Source organism: Asterias amurensis, chromosome 15 (assembly GCF_032118995.1).
Source record: "Asterias amurensis chromosome 15, ASM3211899v1".
Taxonomy (NCBI): domain Eukaryota; kingdom Metazoa; phylum Echinodermata; class Asteroidea; order Forcipulatida; family Asteriidae; genus Asterias; species Asterias amurensis.
The window spans coordinates 10,159,376-10,181,241 of record NC_092662.1 but is presented as its reverse complement, the minus strand read 5'-3'; the positions used below and the strand labels follow the sequence as shown (position 1 = coordinate 10,181,241).

Genomic DNA, 21,866 nt, shown 5'->3' with positions numbered 1-21,866 from the left:
GTTGGACCTAGACATCTTCGATGGGATATGTTGGTTCAAGGCTGTAAGTTCTGGTTTGAATGAGTCCCAGTTTTCTTGGACTGAGTATAGATCAGGATCACCGGAGAGGAAGGAGTTCTGGAAGGTGTGTAAATTACAACGCATGGAAGACATGTCACCTTTGCTGTACAAAAACACTTTCCTTCGTTTTTCTTTAGAAAGAAGTAATTTCTCACTTAAATATTTGAATTGAATTAAGAGACCTCAGAAAGGACACATATTGTGTGACAAGTTTTTAAAATATTTTTTATTATTCTCTCGCAACTTGGACAACCAATTGACGAGTCCACATTTTCACAGGTGCCAGTGCCTTTAAATAATGTGTTTTGTAATAAGAAACATGTTCTCGGTCCAGATATAATTCTAACTACTTTTTATTGTCTCTATACAAACTAAATTGTCTAAATTATAATATTATTTTTGTTTAGTCTTACAAATAATTCTGTAGTAACCAACCTGGTTAAAAATGTTTCAGGAGCAAACATGATCTTAAAACCCATTACTGCTTCTGTGGCAAAATGTTTGCTCATGTGTGAACACATCAAACATTTGCATATAATATTGTGTGTTTCTTTAAAGTGATTTAACTGCTAAATATAAGTCTCCATCCCTCCCTCACATTTTGTGGACAACAAATATTCAAATGTATAAAACCACTTTTTAAAACCGCATGGTTCAAAGAAACCAACAAAGCCTTCAATGGCAATTTCTTTAAATGTTGTTTAACAACTATTTTTCAAGGTCATTGACCTTGAGTGTATACAAGCTTCATTTTGGATAGTGATAAAACTATTCAAACAATTTTATTCATGTTTTTTTAATAGGTAATTACATACATTTGTTGATTTTCCACAACTCAAATCTATTCGATTGAGTCATCTTGTGGCTGAACCTCAGAAAGATAAAAGTCATCCCATGTCTTTATCGTGTAGCTGTGTTTTTCTATACCCATCTCGGGTCCTGTGATCACATGTAAACATTGGTAGCCCAATCGATCTATTCGGCATAAAATCTCCCCGGTTAAAAATGAAAGTCATGGCTTTAAACAATGAAAATTGATGCATACAATGAAACCATAATCATTGATACTTTTTTAAAAACATGGTTAATCAGCATGAAAATCATGAACATGGTTAATAAACAATAATAATGTAAGCCTTTTTAAAGGATTCGGGTACTTTTTCGAAATGTCCACAGATTTACATTAAACGTACAGGGTTTGAAGATAATGATATAAAGAAAGCTTCCCTTCTACTTACTGAGGTTCCGTAGTTTTTGAGAAATGAGTAAAACAAGTCACAATTTTTTTTTTCGTCTCAGACGAGAATTATTCTAGCATGTAAAAAATTGTTATAAAAAGATATTGTAATGTACCATAACATACATGTACGATAACTGGTTAATATGTTTTTTTACATGCTAAAACTGAGACAAAATTTATTTTTGTGACATTGTTTTACTCATTTCTCAATAACTACATGTACAGCACCTCAGTAAGTAATATGTTAAGCGAAGCTTTCTTCTATCATTATCTTCAAACTGTGTAAGTTTAATGCAAATCTGTGGACATTGTGTTAGAAAAAAGTCCATAGACACTTTAAAACATGAAAATTGAAGAATGAAGATCAGGGTTTATAAAACCATGATGAATGAAAATCATTATAAACCATAAAAACCATGGTACAAACCATCAAAATTGATGCATGAAAACCATGTTTTATAAACCATATAAATCAAAATTGATGCATGATACCCTGTTTGATAATTGAAGCATATTCAAGACATGCTTTGACAAACCATGAAAATCGATGCATGAAAAACATGGTTTACAAACCGTGAAAATTGAACCATGAAAGTTGATTTAAAAACACGAAAAACAAAATCATGGTTCATAAATTATAAAATCCAACCATGACAAACCATGAAAATTGGAGCAGCAAAATAATGGTTTGTATAAACAAAATTAATGAATTTCCTTAATATTTGTTTGTTTAATTAAAACATTGTTCACAAACCATGACACACGAGGCCTTTTATCATATTGGATAATTAAAAAAAAAAAACATCTGAAGAACCAGTATTTTACAAATCTTACTTGAAAACCTGCGGGTGACATACTTCTGGTCGAGCATTTTACAAATACAAGTGCCAGTCCTAAAAAAGCACACGGAATGAAGTCATCGGTTTTCAAATTAGGTTTGATCAAAGTTTAAATGTCTAAATTTTTCTACAAAGGTTTGCCAAATTCTTTTTACTCAGTGGGTTCCTTTTTATAGTCCCCTAACAACTGAGTTAAACACCCTTCAAATTGTTTGATCTCCTTTTCACTCAAACATGATTCCACATTCACTGAAATTGGTCGGCATAGCAAGTTTTTTGGACGTTGGATGCCAAGGAAGTATCCCTGGCCCACAAGATGGCTGCATTATTATTCAAATTTATCTTGTGTCAAATTAACACCTATCACTTTGTGAAGAAATAATAATCTTCTTATTGTAACAATCAGATTTAAACTTAATTTACTGTTTGAATTTGCTTTGTGAAGAAAGTTCCATATATGTAGTCTGCACAATACCATCATGCTCGACAGAAAAACATATACAACATAATTTGAGGAATGGACAAATTAACTGTATGTATCTTATAACTTCTGAGCGTGTACATCTAAAATCTCTTTGAAATTTGCCTAAACTAATTGCAACATTAATGAAAGGTTATACTTAACAATCAAAGAGGATTATATGTTGCTCCTGATGCCATAGGATCCAAAGCATGAGTTGCTTGTTCTAGCAGCACAATATCATGGGCATCCTGTACACAAAAAGATCATAAATTATTCAGATAGAAATAATTTTATTAAAATGTTTCAATTAAAATGTTTTATGTCCAAAACTGAGGTTAGTAGAGGATTTGGTCGACTTCAAAATCCCCACCAGATCAAAGCTTGGCTTGGAATCAATTCAACTTGAGTTCTATGCTGTATGATGTTATGAGACATAACCACCAACAAACTGACAACAAGATGTCAATGATGCTTTAAAACTTGCCATTGTCTTCCACGACAAACGTCTGCCAACTTGACTACTAAGGCCAAGCAGTGCCATAGTGTTTGTGTCTGAAATCGTGTTAACTCTTCCGACCATTTCCAGACCACAGGCAGAACCGATATGGGCCTGTAAATGTCATTTTCAGAAATCGATTTAACTCTAGCAAATGTAATTTTGCTAGGGAAAGGTCGAAGTAAAGATGAGATGTAATGGAGCAAAGTATTTAAAGCATTGTAGTAGGCACCAAGAACAACAAGATGGTTAGCCAGAAAGTGTTAAAAGTCATCATGTGCAGGTTTTATTGGGTGGGATTCGAACCCACAACCTTTGCAATTCTAGAGAAGTGTCATACCAACTAGACCACCGAGATTGCCCAGTGGTTAGAGGCAGTTGGAATCCTATGTTTTAGCAGTGGGTACTGCTAAAACATACAATGTACATTGTAGATGTTCAATTTGCATGGGTAAAAAAATAAAATGAATATTCTTTATCCCCAATGCAAATTTAATATTAAAGGTATTATGTCTGAATCGAAGTGTTTGTTCCACGGTGTTGGCCTGCAAGTTGCTTTTCAAACGAGAATAAATTATCCTCCAGGTTTGTTTAATATCAGATTTTGGTTATCAATGCTTTTTATCTCGTACACTTGGTCATTTGAACTGGAAAATATGCAGAAAACTTAAAACAAAATCAGGGATTTCACACGACTACATGTACATTGACATCCACTCAGTCATTAAATCCCCATTGAAATAGACTACTGTTTGTTTGAGTGACTCTCTCTTTCGCCTTACAACTAGGTTCTTACAAAAAGAAAAACATTGTGTTTTGAAAGATCAATGTCGAAGTCATCTGTAATGAAGACATGATTTTTCCATAGTAAGTTTCACAAGCAGACAGTCAAACATATTCACAAACCTGTTGACAATTTACCATTAACCTGATGTGTTTCAATCAAGATAGAATCGCAATAAGCTGTATCAATTGCTAAGACAGGGTGATTGGTTGAAGTGAATGAGTTGTTAATGTTCATTGACACGTCCCCTCCTGTCCTGCCCTGCCTACTCTTAAGTAGAATTGTGGGACATTCATCATTCTGCCAAGTTAAAATTCGAGTAGTTCAACGAACCTAAAAACTGAGTAGTTCAACGAACTTAAAAACACTATCCAGTTTTCAGCAGACATTTAGAATTGAAATTGGAGGCAAACAATTTCTTTGTGAATCGACCACTCAAAGAGTGATCAAAGAGGAGTCAAAGAGTAATGGTGATCACGATTGCTTAAACAATTCATGGCAGGGTTAAGATCTAAATTACATGCGAACTTGTAATTGAAAATGATCGGATTGAACACAGCGATGCGGAAGACGATCCACATTGGTTTCTGCAAGTGGCAAGTCTTCTTGGTCCATGTGGATAAAAAGGAGAGCACCTGGTCATCTGATTACATAATGAACAATTAGTATTTATGTCACTATTCCGTCTGTTAAAAAGTTGTCAACATTCTGTAACTAACTGTTACTCTGAAACACAAACATAATGTTCGTTGAGTAATGAGTAACGTTTAAGAGTCCCTGCCTGTAAGAATGGGTTCTCAGATCTTCTTCTAAAAAATTAGAGTGAGATACATCATCAAACAAAACGAATAAACCAAAAATATTAGTTTGCTGACGCTTTCGGTTTTGGAGTTATCAGTTATCAAAGTTTGGGCCAAAAAGCCCTTGTGAAACGAATAGTACATTCCCTGTAAACAAAGAAATGTGCGCCAAAACACGTCCATACAAAAGTAAAAGATTTTTTGAAACCTCCAGTTGGGCTTATAACAAAAGTGGAAAAAAAATTGGGATCTCAATGGCGCGTCATATTACGCGTACTGAACCTTTGACGAACAGTGCCCTCGTGCCATTTTCAACGCCTCATAACTCAATGCGCGTATAAGATCCCATGAATTAAACACGTTCACATGAAAGAGCTTAAAACAATTTTTTTATGGCAACCGGGTGCTGGAACAGTTTTCATCTAATGACAAATTAAAAAAGAATCTTTGGATCTCTGCAATTTGCATGTCAAAAGAGCTTTTGGAAATTTTCTCTAAGTATTGCCATTCCTTACATTTTGGCCTAGAATTGGCACAACATTCACTTTTCTCATCACTGTAAGTATCTGTGCCAACAAGATCCAATCAATGTTTTCTTGCGTTTGGTTAAGTTGAGTGTTCCTAAACAGATTTCAATTGAAAAATAATCGGGATCATGTTGGCCCTCCATCATAACAAGATAGATAGATAGATAGATAGATAGATAGATAAAAGGTTTATTGACAATAGCCATCACAGCATAAAAACTGAATTGCAACTATGATACAATATTTTAAAAAGATTAAAAGGACATCATTAAGAGAACAACAATTTATATACAAAAATTATTATATAAAATTCACAAGCAAAAAGAGGAATAAAATTAAACAGCAACCACACACCTTTGGCAAGACACACACCACACCAGCACACACAAAAAGGAACAAAAACGCATGTACACACTTGGACTAAACAAAAACAGCATTTTACAAGAACTCTGCAACACAAACAAGACCAAAAGAGCTTTATAAAAAGGAAAGCAATAAAAAATTAATTAATATTGTACAAATCGAACCAGGTAACAAAATACAACAAGCCCCGAGTCATACGCACAGGCCGGATAATTATGGGGTCCGGATGGGAAAAAAAAACATTTGAAAAATAAATCAAAGTCAAACAGAACTGTTGTTCCACATATTAGCCATATATATGAGAGGGTTTTTTCTGACAGCGAGTTGTTCTACATCTAGGAACGGACAGTTTGTTTGAGTTCCTTAGGTCTCTATTGTGGATGGTACTCTTCTTTGGAGGGACCCAACTATGGAAACACTCTGATTTCATTAGTGATTTGAAGAAATTAAGGCAAAGCTGTTCTCGTCTATCAAACAATGTGGATAACTTACAGAGTTCAAGTGCCTCATCATACTGTGTGTACTGATTGCCAAGGATGATCTTACAAGCCCTTCTCTGAACTCGTTGCAGTGCAGCGCTCTCCTTGGCAGTAAGACCAGGATGCCACACAGGGGCAGCATATTCTGCCAGGGGACGTACGAAATCAGAGAAGATGGTGATAAGATCATCCATTGGCAATTTGAAGCGCTTAAGAAGTTTCAGTAGATACAATCTGCGATTAGCCTTTTTAAGCATTTCTGCAATCTGACTATCCCATTTTAAATCAGACCGTAGCTAAACACCTAGAATTTTTGCAACTTCCACAGTCTGTAAAGTATACATTGGCAATTTTGGGAGATTGTTGAACGGGGCTGTGTTTCATGAAAGATACTTGCATGGAAGCACATTTCTCAGGATTAAGTTTCATATGGTTCACTGCGGCCCAGTTCTCAAGTTCATCCAGATGATCTTGCATGACAGATGGTTCTTTATGCGCTCTTGTCTCAATCAAGGTTAGATCATCAACGTACTTCAGGGATGTAAGGGAGGTATCAGAGGCTGCATCATTCACCATGGTTACAAAACCAAGTGGGCCAATGCGAGCGCTTGGGGTACTCCACCATTTAACTTGATCCAATCGCTGGTTTCACCTTGGTAGCGAACACATGGTTCTCTTTCGGTGAGAAAACTGGCAACCCACGTAAAAACCGATGGCCGAACGTCGAGGGAGATGAGTTTTCTCAGGAGAACATTATGGTCAACTAGATCGAAGGCCTTGCTAAAATCAGTGATAACAACAGAGCTTACATAACCAGGCTTATCAGAATTCATGAGCAAAGTGTCCATAAGTTTTGCCAGCTAATGAGTGGTAGAGACTCCCCTACAATTACCGTACTGGTTGGGGTCAATAGATTTATCCAAGTCCTTGCGCAGCCACTCAGCCATGAAGCCTTCCGCAACTTTCGCGAAGTGGTCAGTCAGGGATATTGGTCTTAACTTGTCCCAAGTCGCTGGTTTAGATTTGGGAATAGGGATGACCACAGCTCTCTTCCATCGAGGTGGGACAATACCTTCATGGTAGGATTGATTGAGGATGCTCGTGAGGGGTTTGCTGAGTTCGTACGCGAACTCTCTGATTAACCGTGCAGATATACCATCAGGTCCAGGGGCTTTCCCTGGCTTTGTCTTTCTCAACATGTCGTAAACTTCGTAGTCCTGAACAATGGGAAAGGTCAAAGGTCATATGAAACTACACTAATGCCTATTTCGGGCGATTTTGCGCTAACAAATATTACAGATAAAGGTCGCAATACATGCCTATATTTATGCATTGCTGTGGCAATCAAAAGTGAGAAATATCCCCCAATTGCAAAATGTTGGCAAACCATGAAGGGGAACCTCTCAGACTGGGAGTACAATGTAGCAGACAGTTACACACCGACTCCTACCAAGCAGGTATGAACGAAACCACTCCAGTGCACATTCGGAGAGAACTATCTTGGTTTGCAGACGACTTAGAAGGGCGGAGTGGTTTATAGTGTTGAAGGCAGCACTTAAATCCGGCAACACAATGAGAGTGGCACATTGAGACTTCATGTTAAGTATCATTCTGAATCCTCAACAATGCAGTTTCAGTGCTGCGATTCTTCATGTACGCCGAACGGAAGAGAGGGAATAGGGAATGCTGCTCACAGACATCACTCTGCCAGTTTGGATAGTTGGTAGTTCTTGAGGTCACACTCCGTTTTCCCCTTCTTCAACAGTGGTGTAATGATGGCCTCCTTCCAGTCAACGATAAAGACGCCAGACTTGAGAGACAGGTTCATGATATCTGTCAAGACTAGAAGAAGTGGCTCCAGACAGCTAATGATGAATCGGGATGGTATAGGATCAACTTGGAAAAACTTCTCTCCACGCCTTATGACAAGAGCTCTGGCATCTGGAAACGTATGAAAAAATGCTCGACCTCCAACATCAAGATGAAGTATAAAAATTGCGGATTTACGCATAGTATTTCTTGAAGGCTAAATGACAACATTGATGTGCTGATGCACCTCATGGCGCTCAACCTGAAAATTTCCCAAAGGACAATAAGGTAAAGCGCAAGACTTCCGTATACCAGCTAATGCACAGGTTCTTAATTAAACCTGCATAAAAGTCAAGTCCTTGATCCGAATGAAGACGCTCTGGGAAGCCATAATGGATGAAGAACTCTTCCCAAAGGACTGTCCTTCGTTGGTTAGCAGTTAGGCGTGAGCATATCTTGTTAAGTGGTCAGTTATCAACAGAAATCTCTAAAATTTTGACAATCGGGTTCAAGAGAGAGATGAAATCCATACACACTCCATAGGATGAGTTGCATTTGGTCTTTCGTTATCTGCATTCCAGCACGGTTCCAATCATTCAACTGTGTATGTCTGGGCAATACCAAAGGGTTCGTTGTAGAAGAAATCTTTATTGTCTCACACTGTTTTAATACTACTTGATACATCCACAGCACGATATGCATCAACCCATGTAATACTTACATGTATACTTAACTTATGAAGAAAGTCAGGTGCTGTTCTTTCTAAAGATAGAGCGAGACCTCTGAAGTAACCACTTAACTTAAATTCACTTCTCCTCGGTTTAACAAGGGCCAGAGACGCCTAAAGTGTTTGCAGGAAATCTCAGCGTAATTTCCACATAACTAATGTCAAGACTGTAGGGCAGCAAAGGGGGCGATGAGACCAATTCTGTTGTGAGGAAAAACTGTTGGTTGTTGGTTGAAGAAACTTCGACAATCCACTAAACACAAAATACAAACAAAAGTTCAAGTGAAGAAAACGACAAACAAATCCAGCATCAGGAAAATTTCAGAATCCAGAAGACACTATGAAGGAATGAAGACTAACAGATACACAATGAAATGAAGAAACTACAAAAATATAAGCTATTGAGGAAACACAAAATCCTCATTTAAGTCAATGATCAGCAACAGACTCCTAATTGTAACACCCAGTTGGAAAAACACAATAACTCAAAGTTGTTACATATAAACCTATGGTTGAAATAAAAGAGTTGTTAATGTTCTCAGCACATCAACAGTAGCGATTCTAAATGTCTGAGCAGTAAGACAGTTCAAGTCGAAATGCCTAGTTGATTACCAAAAGACACAATTTAAACGAAAAGTCTTCCGACTTTTTAAGAAACACCCACAACCCAGATCATCAGGGAAAACAAATTTCAAGATTGAGGATTCCCGCTCAGTCATAATGGGTCGTATAAATAAAAACTAGCAATTGATTATCAAGTAGAAGGTCCAGCTAAGGTCGATAAGTAAAAGATAGCGGGGTGTATAACCAGGAGTACAGTACCGATTGAAAATAAGTAGATGCTGTGCGATAGATTTAGTGCGATAGAAATGCCTTGGCGCGATAAACTGTTGTGCCGCCTATCGTGTGGGTTTTATCGCGCCAGACAACAAAATTGCGTAAACAGCTGTCGGCAAATTAGTCGCGCGTAGGCGGTACTCTTTCGCGACAATCTCCAAGCGACAATTTCCACGCGAAAAATGCTGGACCATTCTCCTTGCATCGTTGCGTGAATGCTTGAGATGTGATTCATTGTTGTTCCCAGCTGAAAGCAACCACAGTTTACAGCATATTACAGCTTTATTTGGAAGGAAACAACTGGTTTGATTTGAAGAACGATTTACTGAAAAGAAGTTTGACATGACTAGCGCTAGCGGCATCACAAAGGAAGTGTTTCTCTAATAGGCAGCCCATTCCAAGTGAATCATACACAAAAGTTCTATAAATTCACTTTTGTATAAACCTACCTCCGCCCCTCCACTAACCTAATAGGCAACCGTCTACGTCTTTATTTGGAAGGAGACAGCCGGTTGAGCTATTTTGAGAAACAAGTATGAAAAGCTAGCGGCATCACAAAGGAAGTGTAGGCATCCTCCTTCGCCACTGTCCCCAGTAAATTAAATTTCCATCAATGGGAAAGTCTGATCCCCAAAAGACCAAACTTTTTAAGTAAAGCTTTGTAAATATTTTACCAGCGGCATCTCTAAGGAATCGTTGAACAATGGAGCTGTCACTCATCTTCGTGAAGGGTGTGTATTTTTTAATGAGGATAAATTTATAGTTTGGGGTTTGGCCCTGTGAGTTTTCTTAAATTATGTGCTATAAAAAGGAAAGATAAACTTGCTTTAACATGTAGTTCTTCATATTACTGGGACTCTGAAAAAATAACACAAGTTGTTGAGTTACTGAGATGACACCCTAAACTTTCGGTATGACCTTCCAATTCTGTTTTTATATTTGGATGACGAAATTCGAAAGTAGGATGTCGTCTTACAGAAATAATTTATGATTACAAAGTCCACAGCCTGAGAGTAGGATATTGCCTCCTTGAAATGATACATTTGATCTTCTTGCTCTGATGCTGCAAAACTAATACGTAAGATGACAACATCATGAGATCATTTATGTCGGGATGAAAAACTCCTTGAAGTAGAATGTCATCTTCCAGATGCCGTTCAAATTAAGTTCATGTTTGGTAAGATTGGACTCATATAATTTAGCCAAGGGAGTCGAACCAATACATCACTTTTACAACATCAAAATAATTTGAATTTAAATATAACTCTTGTTACCATAATTTAAAAGTAATCATTAAACAAATGCCAATAAAAATGATGAAAGTAATTAAATTCAGAAAAAAACACATTAATTTATGAGGCAGGCAAAACAAATGTTCAACCACGTGATTGTGATTTCGGGGATTTTTTAGTTTGTTTTCAACAGCAAGGTAAATAACAACAATTTAAGTTTCACTCGTACATGTATAGAAATAGGTGGAGTAAAAACTTGGCTGTCAAATTGTTTCCGAGCCGCACCTATACTCATGAACTCAATATGCATTGAAAAGAAAGCCAGTCGGTCAAAGACTCCTTAAAGTGGCCGTGCTCGTATGCACCATCCTCTGACCATGACAACACTGTTACGGGCCTTGCCGCGGGAATTATTTTAGCAAGCAAGTGGTGCATCTTCAAATGACAGAAGTCCATCCACAGAATCAACCAGTTACGCCTTTACTTTGACGGAATTGGCTAATTTACTTGAAGGCTTAATCCTGTTCAATACTTCATTCGAATGCAATGCGAATTTGACGTGATTTGCGAATTTGTGATTTTGACTCACAACTCTGTTTTCGCAGAGATATTCACAAGAGAGTTGAGCACAACTCAACCCCTGAGCGCAACTTAATTCCTTTGTGATCCAGCAGCATCACAAAGGAATCATGTTTCTCTGAAGATGAACCAAGTTACCCCCACCCCCCCTCGTTTGAACGCGGTTCAGCACCGAAAGTGTCAATTACTCAAAAAAAATGTAGGGGGGACTTTAATAGACAGGGACATTTTTTAAGACGTAAAAACTATTCTTTGTGAGATCAATATCGGGGTAACTGACAAGTTAATGGAGAATAATTTCCTTAAAGGCCCCAACTCACATATCAAAACAATCTCAATTCCTATAGCTCTTCATTTAAAAAAGAAAAATTATTGACACGAAAGTTCGATTTAAAGACAATCCTGAAACAGACGCTTAGCTTAGACTAAAGGAGACTATAATAATAGTGACCACAGTGTCTTTTAAACGGAAAATACTGGGTATGAAATAAACTCAAAAGCCTGTAAGCAGTAAATCTTGCAAGTTAACAGCAACTTAGTAACCAGCCAAAGTACCGTAAAATTGCAACTGGTGCCCTACTAAATACAGTGATAATGTTGTACCAATTGGGCTTAATGATAAACATTTGCGATAAATTAATGGATCCCACGTGCTAAATCAATTATTCCACATGAAATGGAAGAGCAAAGACGGGCGGCCTGGGATTTTTATCTTACTCACCCTAACTACATGTACGTACCTCCAGTAATGTGTAGGCAATACGAATTGGTTTGCAGCCAGACTACATGTATGTATCATTGGCTCACACTTAGTGGTTCTACATACGCCGATCTAAACTGGTGCACCCACCCCCCCCCCCCCCTGCAAAGACATAAATAACTGAGGTCTGGATATTATACTAAAGTGGAAAAATTATGAATGATACAAATTCAAGCATTCATACTCAACAACGTAAATTAACTGAACATCTCAATATTATTAATATTAACAAGGAGGCCCTAACTGTTTTGGGTTTTCCCCTAGTCGGTTTTAAACTTCCTTCAGACGTGGACATGATTTTGGGGAACTCAAAAACATGACACCTTTTGAAATAATATTTACATTGGTTAGTTTTAGTGTATACATGTATATCGACATTTATGTAGGATTGAACCACCTGAAAGGTTCCAAAATGCATTGATAATATACATGTAAGTCGCGTCTTATCCGCAGAAAAGTACGGTACTACTTTCATGTTAACCTTCTTAATATTCGTTTGTCATCCATGGTGTTTGTAGGAGTTGTTGCTTATATTGGCATCCTTAAATGCCTTCCATTTCCTTGCTACTCGGTAGTTGAGATTTGTCTTATAGCACAGGATGTTTTTGACCAAAGCTGCACTCTCTTGTTGGTCATGACATTTGAAAACCTTTTCATTACCACTATGTGCAACCTTTTTGGAAATTGTGTGGGAAAAGCAAACCTGTTTCTATTAAGCTCCACATGCATCATCGCACATGAACAGCGCTTTATTAAGAACCTACAAGCAATTGCTGGGCTAGTTTGAGAAAAAGAAATTAGTCAAAGCAAAAGGTTATTTACACATTTTTAAGCAATTGGTTTTGCTTCAGCTTCTGCTGATGAACTTTTGCTTTTGCTCGGTGCCTGTGCTTATAAGCAATTGCTAGTTTTTATGAACTCGGCCCATTGACTTGTTAGTTTCCATTATTAAAGAAAACCCTATCCTCATCGATAAGAGCCAGCTACCAAGTGCCAAAGACAAGAAGTCAAATGCACTTAAAAAAGCATTGCTGTTGTTTAAGTAAAAGCGCAAGCTCTTCGTGCAGTATCTTGTAACTACATGTAAATGCTACAGGAAAGGTTAATAACTAAAAGGTAATCCCGCGAGCATTTACCTAAAAATCCAAGCAAGTGCTTTAACTTACTAGTCTACGACCATGTACTAGCAAGAAATTGCTTACTTTTATTTATAAAGATTTAGGTAAAAGGCTAGTAAAAGCAATTGCTAGTTTTTATTTGTACGGCCCATCGGCCCAACACTGTCTTCATGACAGGAATTAAGACTAGCTCAGTCATACCAAAAAAGCTTAATTTTGGGGGTGTGACACTTATATGCCACCATTGGTTGGGGAATGTGGAAAATCAGTACAATGTAAAGATTAGGCAAATGCTGCCAAATCTGAGACTGAAACTGGTAACCAAATGTGGTAGTGCCCAAAGAGTTGTAGTTTTAAAGGGACACATCTTTAATCTGCACCACAGGAGGGTGTCCACCATGCTGGCCAGCTGGACCAATGCAGGAAGACATGAACATAGAAATGCACTCCAAAAGCTTTTATCTGTGTTCCTCTAGGGCAAAAGTTAGGCCTCTTTGCAGGTCTTGGTCTGCCAGAGAAAGGTTCGCCTGTAGGAGAGGATTGGCCAAGATTTCCCTTGTTTGTTATGAAAGCCATCTCTAAAACCTTTATTCGTTTTAATGTGTGTAATTGAGCAAATGGGTATATTTTTAAAAGGGTATCTTTTTATTTTTTTATTTATATTTTATTGTTTAGCGCATTAAAAAAAAATTATGTTGGATTCAAATGAATTGCTTATTATTTCTATATAAAAGAATAAATTATTATTATTATTAAAACAAGGCTTGGTTCATGACCTAGGTCTTGTTTTTCAAGTCGCCGGTAGAACAGTTAGACAAAAATCTGTACCTGTCTTTGTGCCTGTTACGACTTTGGCAACATGTGTGATACCCTCGGAGCAGTTGAAAGGGCAAAGGGGAGTGAAATCTGTGTGCCACCCCGTAGAACAAAACTGGAGAAAAAGGCCAGTGGGTTACCCGTATATGTACATAAAGATATGAGTCTTTTATACCAAGGGCCACTGTCCAGAGGGAAGGAGACAGAGCTTTCAGAAATGCTTTGAGCGATTCCATTCTAAGTAAACAACTGAAAAAAAGGAAGGTACATGTAAGATGGATGCACAGGGCAATGTGGGAAGAACCAAACTAGGGGTAATAGTTGTGTGAAGTGGACTTGCAGAAATTTTAAGCGAGCGCAAGATCAGTGATACAGAGGCTTTCATTTATGATGATTACAGCTTGAGGTGGTTTGAGATGGTTTGACAGGTTTAAAAACTCTGATAAATATCAAAAGCCCTTTTTCACTTGACAAAGGCAAACTAGGGTACTTGGACTCTAGCACCAGTTGTCTTGACCATAAATGCTGGTCACACTCAAACACGGCCAATCACATGGCTCAAAAAGCAATGTGCTGTGTCACAGACCCTTCATCATTTTGGGTGTCAAATGTCAACATTATTTATCATCCATCTCACTAATATCAATGCAACCAGCATGGAATCACTATTGTATTGTGTTGATTACCATCAACTTGAGTGCACGTGTGATAGAAGCTGATCCATGGTCCATGTGCATGGGGTGTTCATTCACACAGCATGCACAGACGATCAGGCTGAACTGTCACAGACACAACCTTGTGTTTTTGCGCTGGTCTCGATCGTACATGTAGTCAGAAAATTACTACAGACCCGTGCTTGTGCAGAGCAGAGATACTTTTCACATGATGTGGACTTAAGGTTGTGTTCTTAGGACCATGAACCCCTGCTTATTATATCCCTTCAATTGCAAATACCAAGTTGTCACCATCATTCGATTTTTAGCAAACACCTACATTGTATCATTAGTAATTCTCTCTTGAACTTTTGCTAATGGTGACCCCGGTTCAAAAACTAACACAACTGAAACTACAGAAAAGGAATAATCGAAATGGCTGACAAGAAAGCAACTTATGAATACAAGAAAATCACATTTATTTTAAATTATTAACTTAGCGAAATTTATGTTTAACTCTGTCGATTCGACTCGTGAATGCTTTCTCATTCAGTGTCTTTTATAACACCCAAATTGTAAATACAATGCTTGGTGATACAACTATGATTAACTCATCACGGAGGAGTTCAACTCCAGAACATACTTTAAATCTCTTATTGATTCAAACAATCTTAAACTTCAGTTCAACTTATTGGGTTATTCCAGCTTCAATTTCGTTTACGATATACACATTATAAATACACTACTTTCTAACAATTGTATCATTAACTCATCACGAAGGAGTTCAACTCCAGAACAGACTTTTCTTTTCAAACAATCTTAAATTCAGTTCAACTTATGGAGTATTCCAGCTTCAGTGTCTTTTACAAGATTCGATACTTCAAATCTTTTACAAAATCATAACTTTACTCAATCACGATTAACTCATCATCACGGAGGAGTTCAACTTCGGAACATCAGGTACATGTAGGCCTACACCTCCAGACTGCCAAGTACATCTCACAGTTCGGCGCTATTATCACATCTTTCGACCAGTGCCATTCTCTCTCTTACAAGTGTATGGTTACTCCTGAACCCACGGCCATCTATTTATATAAAATAAACCAAAACCCTCAAAAGTATTTTGCAAACAGTTGTTTAACATTACAAGCAATACTTTTCATTTTAGAAGATACACATTTCTTGTGAATAGATTATTTAAATTAGCTCTTGGTTAGAGATACGAAATACCCATAATACGTTCTCGGACAAATAATTTCTCTCTCAATTTTTGGCAACCATGGCAAAAATCACTTTGGTACTTTAGTTCTGCAAATATTTGCTTAACACACAACAACTACGATTGTTGAAACAAAGACTTCATAATGCATGACTATAGATAATATAGTTTGAATGATACGGAGCACAATAAAATAATTCAAGTAAATACTTACGGGTTGCATTAGATGAGATCCTCGGACGGGCTGAGTGTTGTGGTTTTTTTCCCAAATGGGAATTTGAAAAAAGAGTTCCTCCGACACTGAAGTTGTCAGGTTGTCACGATTTTGGGGTTGTGGCTGTCTCCACAAAATAAATCGAGAAAAACCTACTGTTTCAGGCCTTCAGCAAGTTGACACCAATCTTTGCTTCACTCTCTCACAAATACACCCAGACTTTTAACACGTCTTCCTCTGTAAAGAAGTTCTTGAGATCTGCCATATATATATTTCTTCTCGCACTCACTTCCTAACACCAAATTCCAAACAACATTCCACAACAAAATACAAAAGGTCTGGACAAAGCAACCGATTATTAAACAAAGTAAATAGTTAACAAAAACACAAAGCAACCGCAGCTTAATTATCTTACAGCGTGACTCGATTAAAGAAACTTGCGGGAATTTTCTGCACTCTCACTGGTTTTAAAACTTTTGGGCGAGACCACACAAAGGCAAAGGTAGTTTTTATACACTATGCCGAGATACGCACACAAAACAAAATACAAAAATACCAGTGTTAATGTACAACAAGTATAGGAACAAAACTAATTTTGCATGAACTAGAACAGTTTGAAATTACTTTTACAATTAAAGTTGAAATCATTCAAAGATTCCACAGATAACTTACAAACAGACACTTACTTTATTCAAAACCTTTTTCTGGATTTGGTGGGACACATCTGCCAATTCATCTTGAAGTTGCCTCTTTATATCAACACCACGTGTCCTGAATTTGAATTAATAAAACTTATTGTCAGTACTATAAACCACAAGTTAAGAGTGTATTGCATTTGATATTTATAATTTATTGTTTTTTTTCTCATATTAGTCTAGATTTTAGACTTATATGAGAGAAATGTTGCAGAATAAACCTCAATAAAAAAACACCTTAAAGTATTCAGGTATTTTTTCAAAATGTCCACAGATTTACATTACATTCAAACAGGGTTTGAAGATAATGATAGTGGAAAGCTTCCCTTCAAATATATATATAAGGTTGACTTTTTTTGTTGTGTGTGTAAGTTTTTGAGAAATGAGTAAAACAAGTCACAAAATAATTTTGGTCTCATGAGACCAAAATTATTTTAGCATGTAAAATCCCCTTAACCAGTTATGATATTATACCAAAACCATACATTGTGTAGCATAACTGGTTAATGCGTTTTTACATGCTAAAACTGAGACAAAAATTATTACTTTTACTCATTTCTCAAAAACTACAGCACCTCAGTAAGTAAAATTTCAAAGGAAGCTTTCTATCATAATCTTCAAACTGTGTAAGTTTAATGTAAATCTGTGGACATTGTGTTTTTTGTTAGGAATGGTACATATACATGTATATCCTGAAACAACTGAAACAAATCGACATGGTTTAAGCCATGTGGATGTAACAAAGCTAAATTTTCTCCACTTTTGTAGCATTTGCTGAAGATGCACGGACCCTAACTTCTTTTGAAATGCAGACCTAGAAAGTAAGTCATCCAAAGAATTGGGCTTTTAATTATTTTCACAGAAAAGAACAACTTACAAATGCTGTATTATTTAGTGGTCTTTAAAACTCAAACAATCACTTTGCAGAGTCAGTGTGAACCCGTTTGACTTTGTTGGGTTCAAGCTTTAATATTTGAAAATAATCATAACTCCTGAACCACAAATTGGATTTTTTACAATCTATATGTATAATGATGAAACCATGGGACAAAGGATTTTTAAGCCATTGCTCTTTTTAATGTTTCTCAATCTGCCTGCCTGTTTCATCAATTTTGAGACTGTCCATTTACATTTTTAACACTGTTGTTAGAATTTTCTTAAGCATTTTTAATCTGTTTATCTTAAATCGTCCAGCATTGTTCTTACTTGCTTAACTTTTTAATAATTGTCTTTGGTCGTTTGTAATTTTCTTAAGCATCTTTAATCTATTTTTTTCTTAAATTGGTTTTTCCTTAAATTGGTCTGTATTTGCTTAATATTTTTAACCTCTGTGGAGCGCCTCGGGACCCTTTGGGGTTAAGGGCGCTATATAAAAGCCGTTTATTATTATTATTACTATGTGATGCGATCAAGCACTACTTTTAAATCTATATGTTTATACAACTTTTTGTTCAAAAGTTGTGAAAGCAGAAACACCAAGTAATATACAAGTAAGTGCAACATAGAGAAAAAGGGTTGAAACCCTTTAAAGACCAAACAAAATGGTACAAAAAACTTTCATTTTAATTATTATATATTTACATGTATTAGTAGAAATAACACAAATGTAGTCATGTTATAATTTTTATGTTCCCCAAAAATAATTATGAAAAAGTGCTTTGGATCTGCATGCGCGCAGCAAAAACTCAAACAAAAGCTGTCGGGTGCATTTTGAGAAAGGCTCTCATGGTGATGTCACTGGACGTCGTAATGACTGGACGTCGTAATGCTTTGGATCTGCATGCGCGCAGCAAAAACTCAAACAAAAGCTGTCGGGTGCATTTTGAGAAAGGCTCTCATGGTGATGTCACTGGACGTCCAAATGACTGTTTACTGCGCCGCGGACCTGCCGTGTAGTACATGGTGAACATGTCACTATCCGCACCACACATGTACACTTCAACATACAGACACAGTAAAGAATTACAACGTCTGAAAGCGAACTCGATTATGAAGAAGTATCAAATGCAAGCTGTGAACAGTTGTATTGTTAATCATCTTCATTCGATGAGGATGACTCTGACTTGGAATCTGAGGAAATTCGGGGGATTGGAACCCTATCAGTTTGAGCTAAAATTGGCCGACGACGAACCTGCAGGCTCGAAGACACTGATACTAAATGCCGAAGATATTGAACACTAGCGACAGAATGGTATTATACATTTACCTCACGTTTTTCTTAGATTCTTACGAATAAACTTGTAAAACAGACACCGTGAAACTTTGCACACATGACATTCCACTGTCCTTTCTCTATGGTTTCATGAAGCGAATTTCTCATGGCAACTTAGAAAACGATCTTTGTTTTGTTCCGCTAAAAAGTGCAGTACAGCTGTGTGATATGAAACCAGACTATATGTAAAACGAGAAGCTTTTCCACCGTGAGTCCGCAACCAGACCATTGCTGTGCACAGGCGGTCGTGTGCAGGCGGCAGCAAATAAACCTGAAGAAACCTGAAGAAACCCCACGTCCAGCAACGTCATTTTTTTGGGCAATATGTTTGCTGCCACCATCAGTTAGAGGCACTCGTGTTTCTGGAAGCCTTATGTTGCGGGGCGTTTTATGGCCGCGAACTACAACATTACACTTAGTACATCAGCTTCAGGGACAAATCTACAGCTTTTGTACCTCTGATGCTACATGTACATGTAGTCCTGGTGTTATAATGAAACGCAAGACAACGGACTAAGGAACCGAGCGAGCGAGGCTTGTCCGGCACCGGTAGCCGTACCGTCCGGCAGCGCAACAACAGCGCTGGCCCTTATACATAGCTACACCACACTCCTAACACTGCTGAAGCACGTACAACATGTACAAGTGTATACAGCGTACAGCTGCAGCGGAGGCCTATAATACATGGACGTGGCATGTTTGCCACGTCATTCTCAATCGCGCCTGTGATTGGCCAATGTTTAGAATGAAACGCCCACATCCTGCATAAGCACTTTTATTGGATTTCCAATAAAATTTACACACCCTTCAAGGCTGTTGTTTGATGAGCCACGCGTACGAGGTTGAAAGTAGAAAGACATGACCGTACTCACGACTTCGCTACACTGTTCTCGCTGTACAATGTACTGTGTACATACAATGTATACGTTGTTCGTGTATGCACTGCGTGCAGACTGCCGAATCGTGCCGCACCGGGCCGGGGCACACTACGCCAACAGCCTTGAGTCAAGGCTAATGTGGTTGAGGAAATATTTATAAACTTATGAAATATTGACGACTGTAGAAGAGACTAAATAACCGAGAGGGAAATGTTATGTTGAAAGCACCATGAACACAGACTATCCTTGAAACTACATAGCGCGCTATATGGATGAGCATGACTCTGCAACGCATACACTACACGTGCTGTACGTGTAAAATCTTTATGAACGACCAATGGGGGATATATGTACTTCTTCAGAATTGGAAGACAAGGTCAAAATGGGGTTGTGTCTGGGAAGCATTTACACATTTTTTAATGACGATTCCGATGATGTATTGATTGTATGAATCCCTCATGTAGATCAAAAGTTATTATTAGAAAACAAAAGAACAAAAATAAGAGGTGTTCCGGGCTGAATGCCCGAACACCTAAATACTGGTGAATTGATGACTGTTGGGTCTTTTACTGGCAAAATATGCAAAAGAGCGTCATGCTGTTTGCACAGATATAAATGTATTATATTCCTGCGTTACAGGGATAGCAGGAAAAAAAATTCTGTACATGTAGGGCACTGGCAAGTGGGTTTGCTTGTAAAGAATTTGGTATGCATAGCCCAAGTTGGGCTAGGAATGTAGCCTACATGTAAGGTGTGGCGATTCCTAAAGGCGCCACAACCTAGTAATACACAATCCAGATTATTTTAGCTCAAACAGTTTTGTCTCTGGTTTTTAATCCTGGGCACATCAAGTCCTATTCATATGGGTGTAAAGATACTGAGAAGAAATCAGAAAACGGTATAATAAAATGTATTGAGAAAAAGTACTGAAAATTTAAAAATCAGTTGAATAAACTATAGCCCATTAGTCGTACACTCTCGATAAAAGTGGCATTTAACTGTTTGTGCAGGAACCATCGGTACCAGTGGTTCGTGCAGATGATATTTTGTGCACGTGCTAATGGTATGGTGGTTCGTGCACAAACATGTGTGGTCAATGAAAGCATGCACAGTCACCTTCACTGCAAGGTCAGTGATGCTACTGCAGCTAGGACTGTAGACATTATGTAATGCATGCATGCATTCTTTGGGTCTGATTTCCGAGCGAGTGATACACATTATTTTGAAAACTACCCAGTGCAAAATTATTCCTCTATTACTTCCTTCATGGTAGCATCCAAATGTAATAAAGTTTCTTCAAAGATAATTCTGAACAATTAATTTCTAAAAGTTCTCTAAATATTCTGTAAAATTTCAGGTAGACTTGAGCGATACTGATAGAACTTGCCGCGAATGCTCATTACCACCTGATAAATATGACTATATGCATATTTCCCGATGTTAAATCGGTTTACTGCATTACACGTTAAACCATATTACCACCTGATAAATATACACAGACACAAGGATTTGTTGTTGTAGTGAACTCAGCCAAGAGTTGTACCACCAGCGTGCCGCTGCTGTGGCGAATGATACTGACCCCGGTACCCACGTTCTTGCTTCGGATTGATAAGCATCTTTAGGCTCTCTTTTACCCTATGTCTTATCTGTCCCGAATTTTCCTTCAAGATATCTTTGGTCCCTAGATGTAACAGTATTGTCGTTGGGACCTCGCCACTGTGCCGCTGCTGTGGCGAATGATACTGTCCCCGGTACCACGTTCTTGCTTCGGATTGATAAACATCTGTATAAATAAATATAAAAAAAAAACAGCCTGGGTAATCTGTTCTGACTAATATTTTATCTAGTCAAAGTCTTGTACGTAGTTGAAAATGTTGTACACAAATTTTTAACAACCAACTCAACATTCACCAATCTTGTAAGTGATGATTTATCTTAAACAGCAATATGCTAATTAAAGAAGTGGTTGCTGTACACTGCTTATTTATAACCTTAATACTAGCTAACCCCTTTTAGACAATTGAAAACATTAAGTCTGGCGTAATGTAGGATTCAAGTGCTCCAGA

The 21,866-nt window shown here is 37.5% G+C and overlaps 1 protein-coding gene across 3 annotated transcripts in view; it reads right to left on the bottom strand.

Annotated features, from left to right (window-relative positions):
* Positions 1 to 273: 273 nt before the first annotated feature.
* Positions 274 to 21,866, bottom strand: part of LOC139947836 (uncharacterized) — a 178,409-nt gene continuing 156,816 nt past the window's right edge. Inside the window, exons 17-19 of one of the 3 annotated variants that reach the window (XM_071945628.1) lie at positions 16,702 to 16,786; positions 16,016 to 16,138; positions 15,116 to 15,667 (exon numbers count right to left, since the gene is read on the bottom strand). In XM_071945628.1, coding sequence (XP_071801729.1) covers positions 15,632 to 15,667; positions 16,016 to 16,138; positions 16,702 to 16,786 — 244 coding nt within the window. In that variant the 3' untranslated portion in view covers positions 15,116 to 15,631. Of the gene's footprint in view, positions 2,851 to 15,115; positions 15,668 to 16,015; positions 16,139 to 16,701; positions 16,787 to 21,866 lie in introns of those variants that run through there. The other 2 variants (XM_071945629.1, XM_071945631.1) reach the window with 2 other exon arrangements.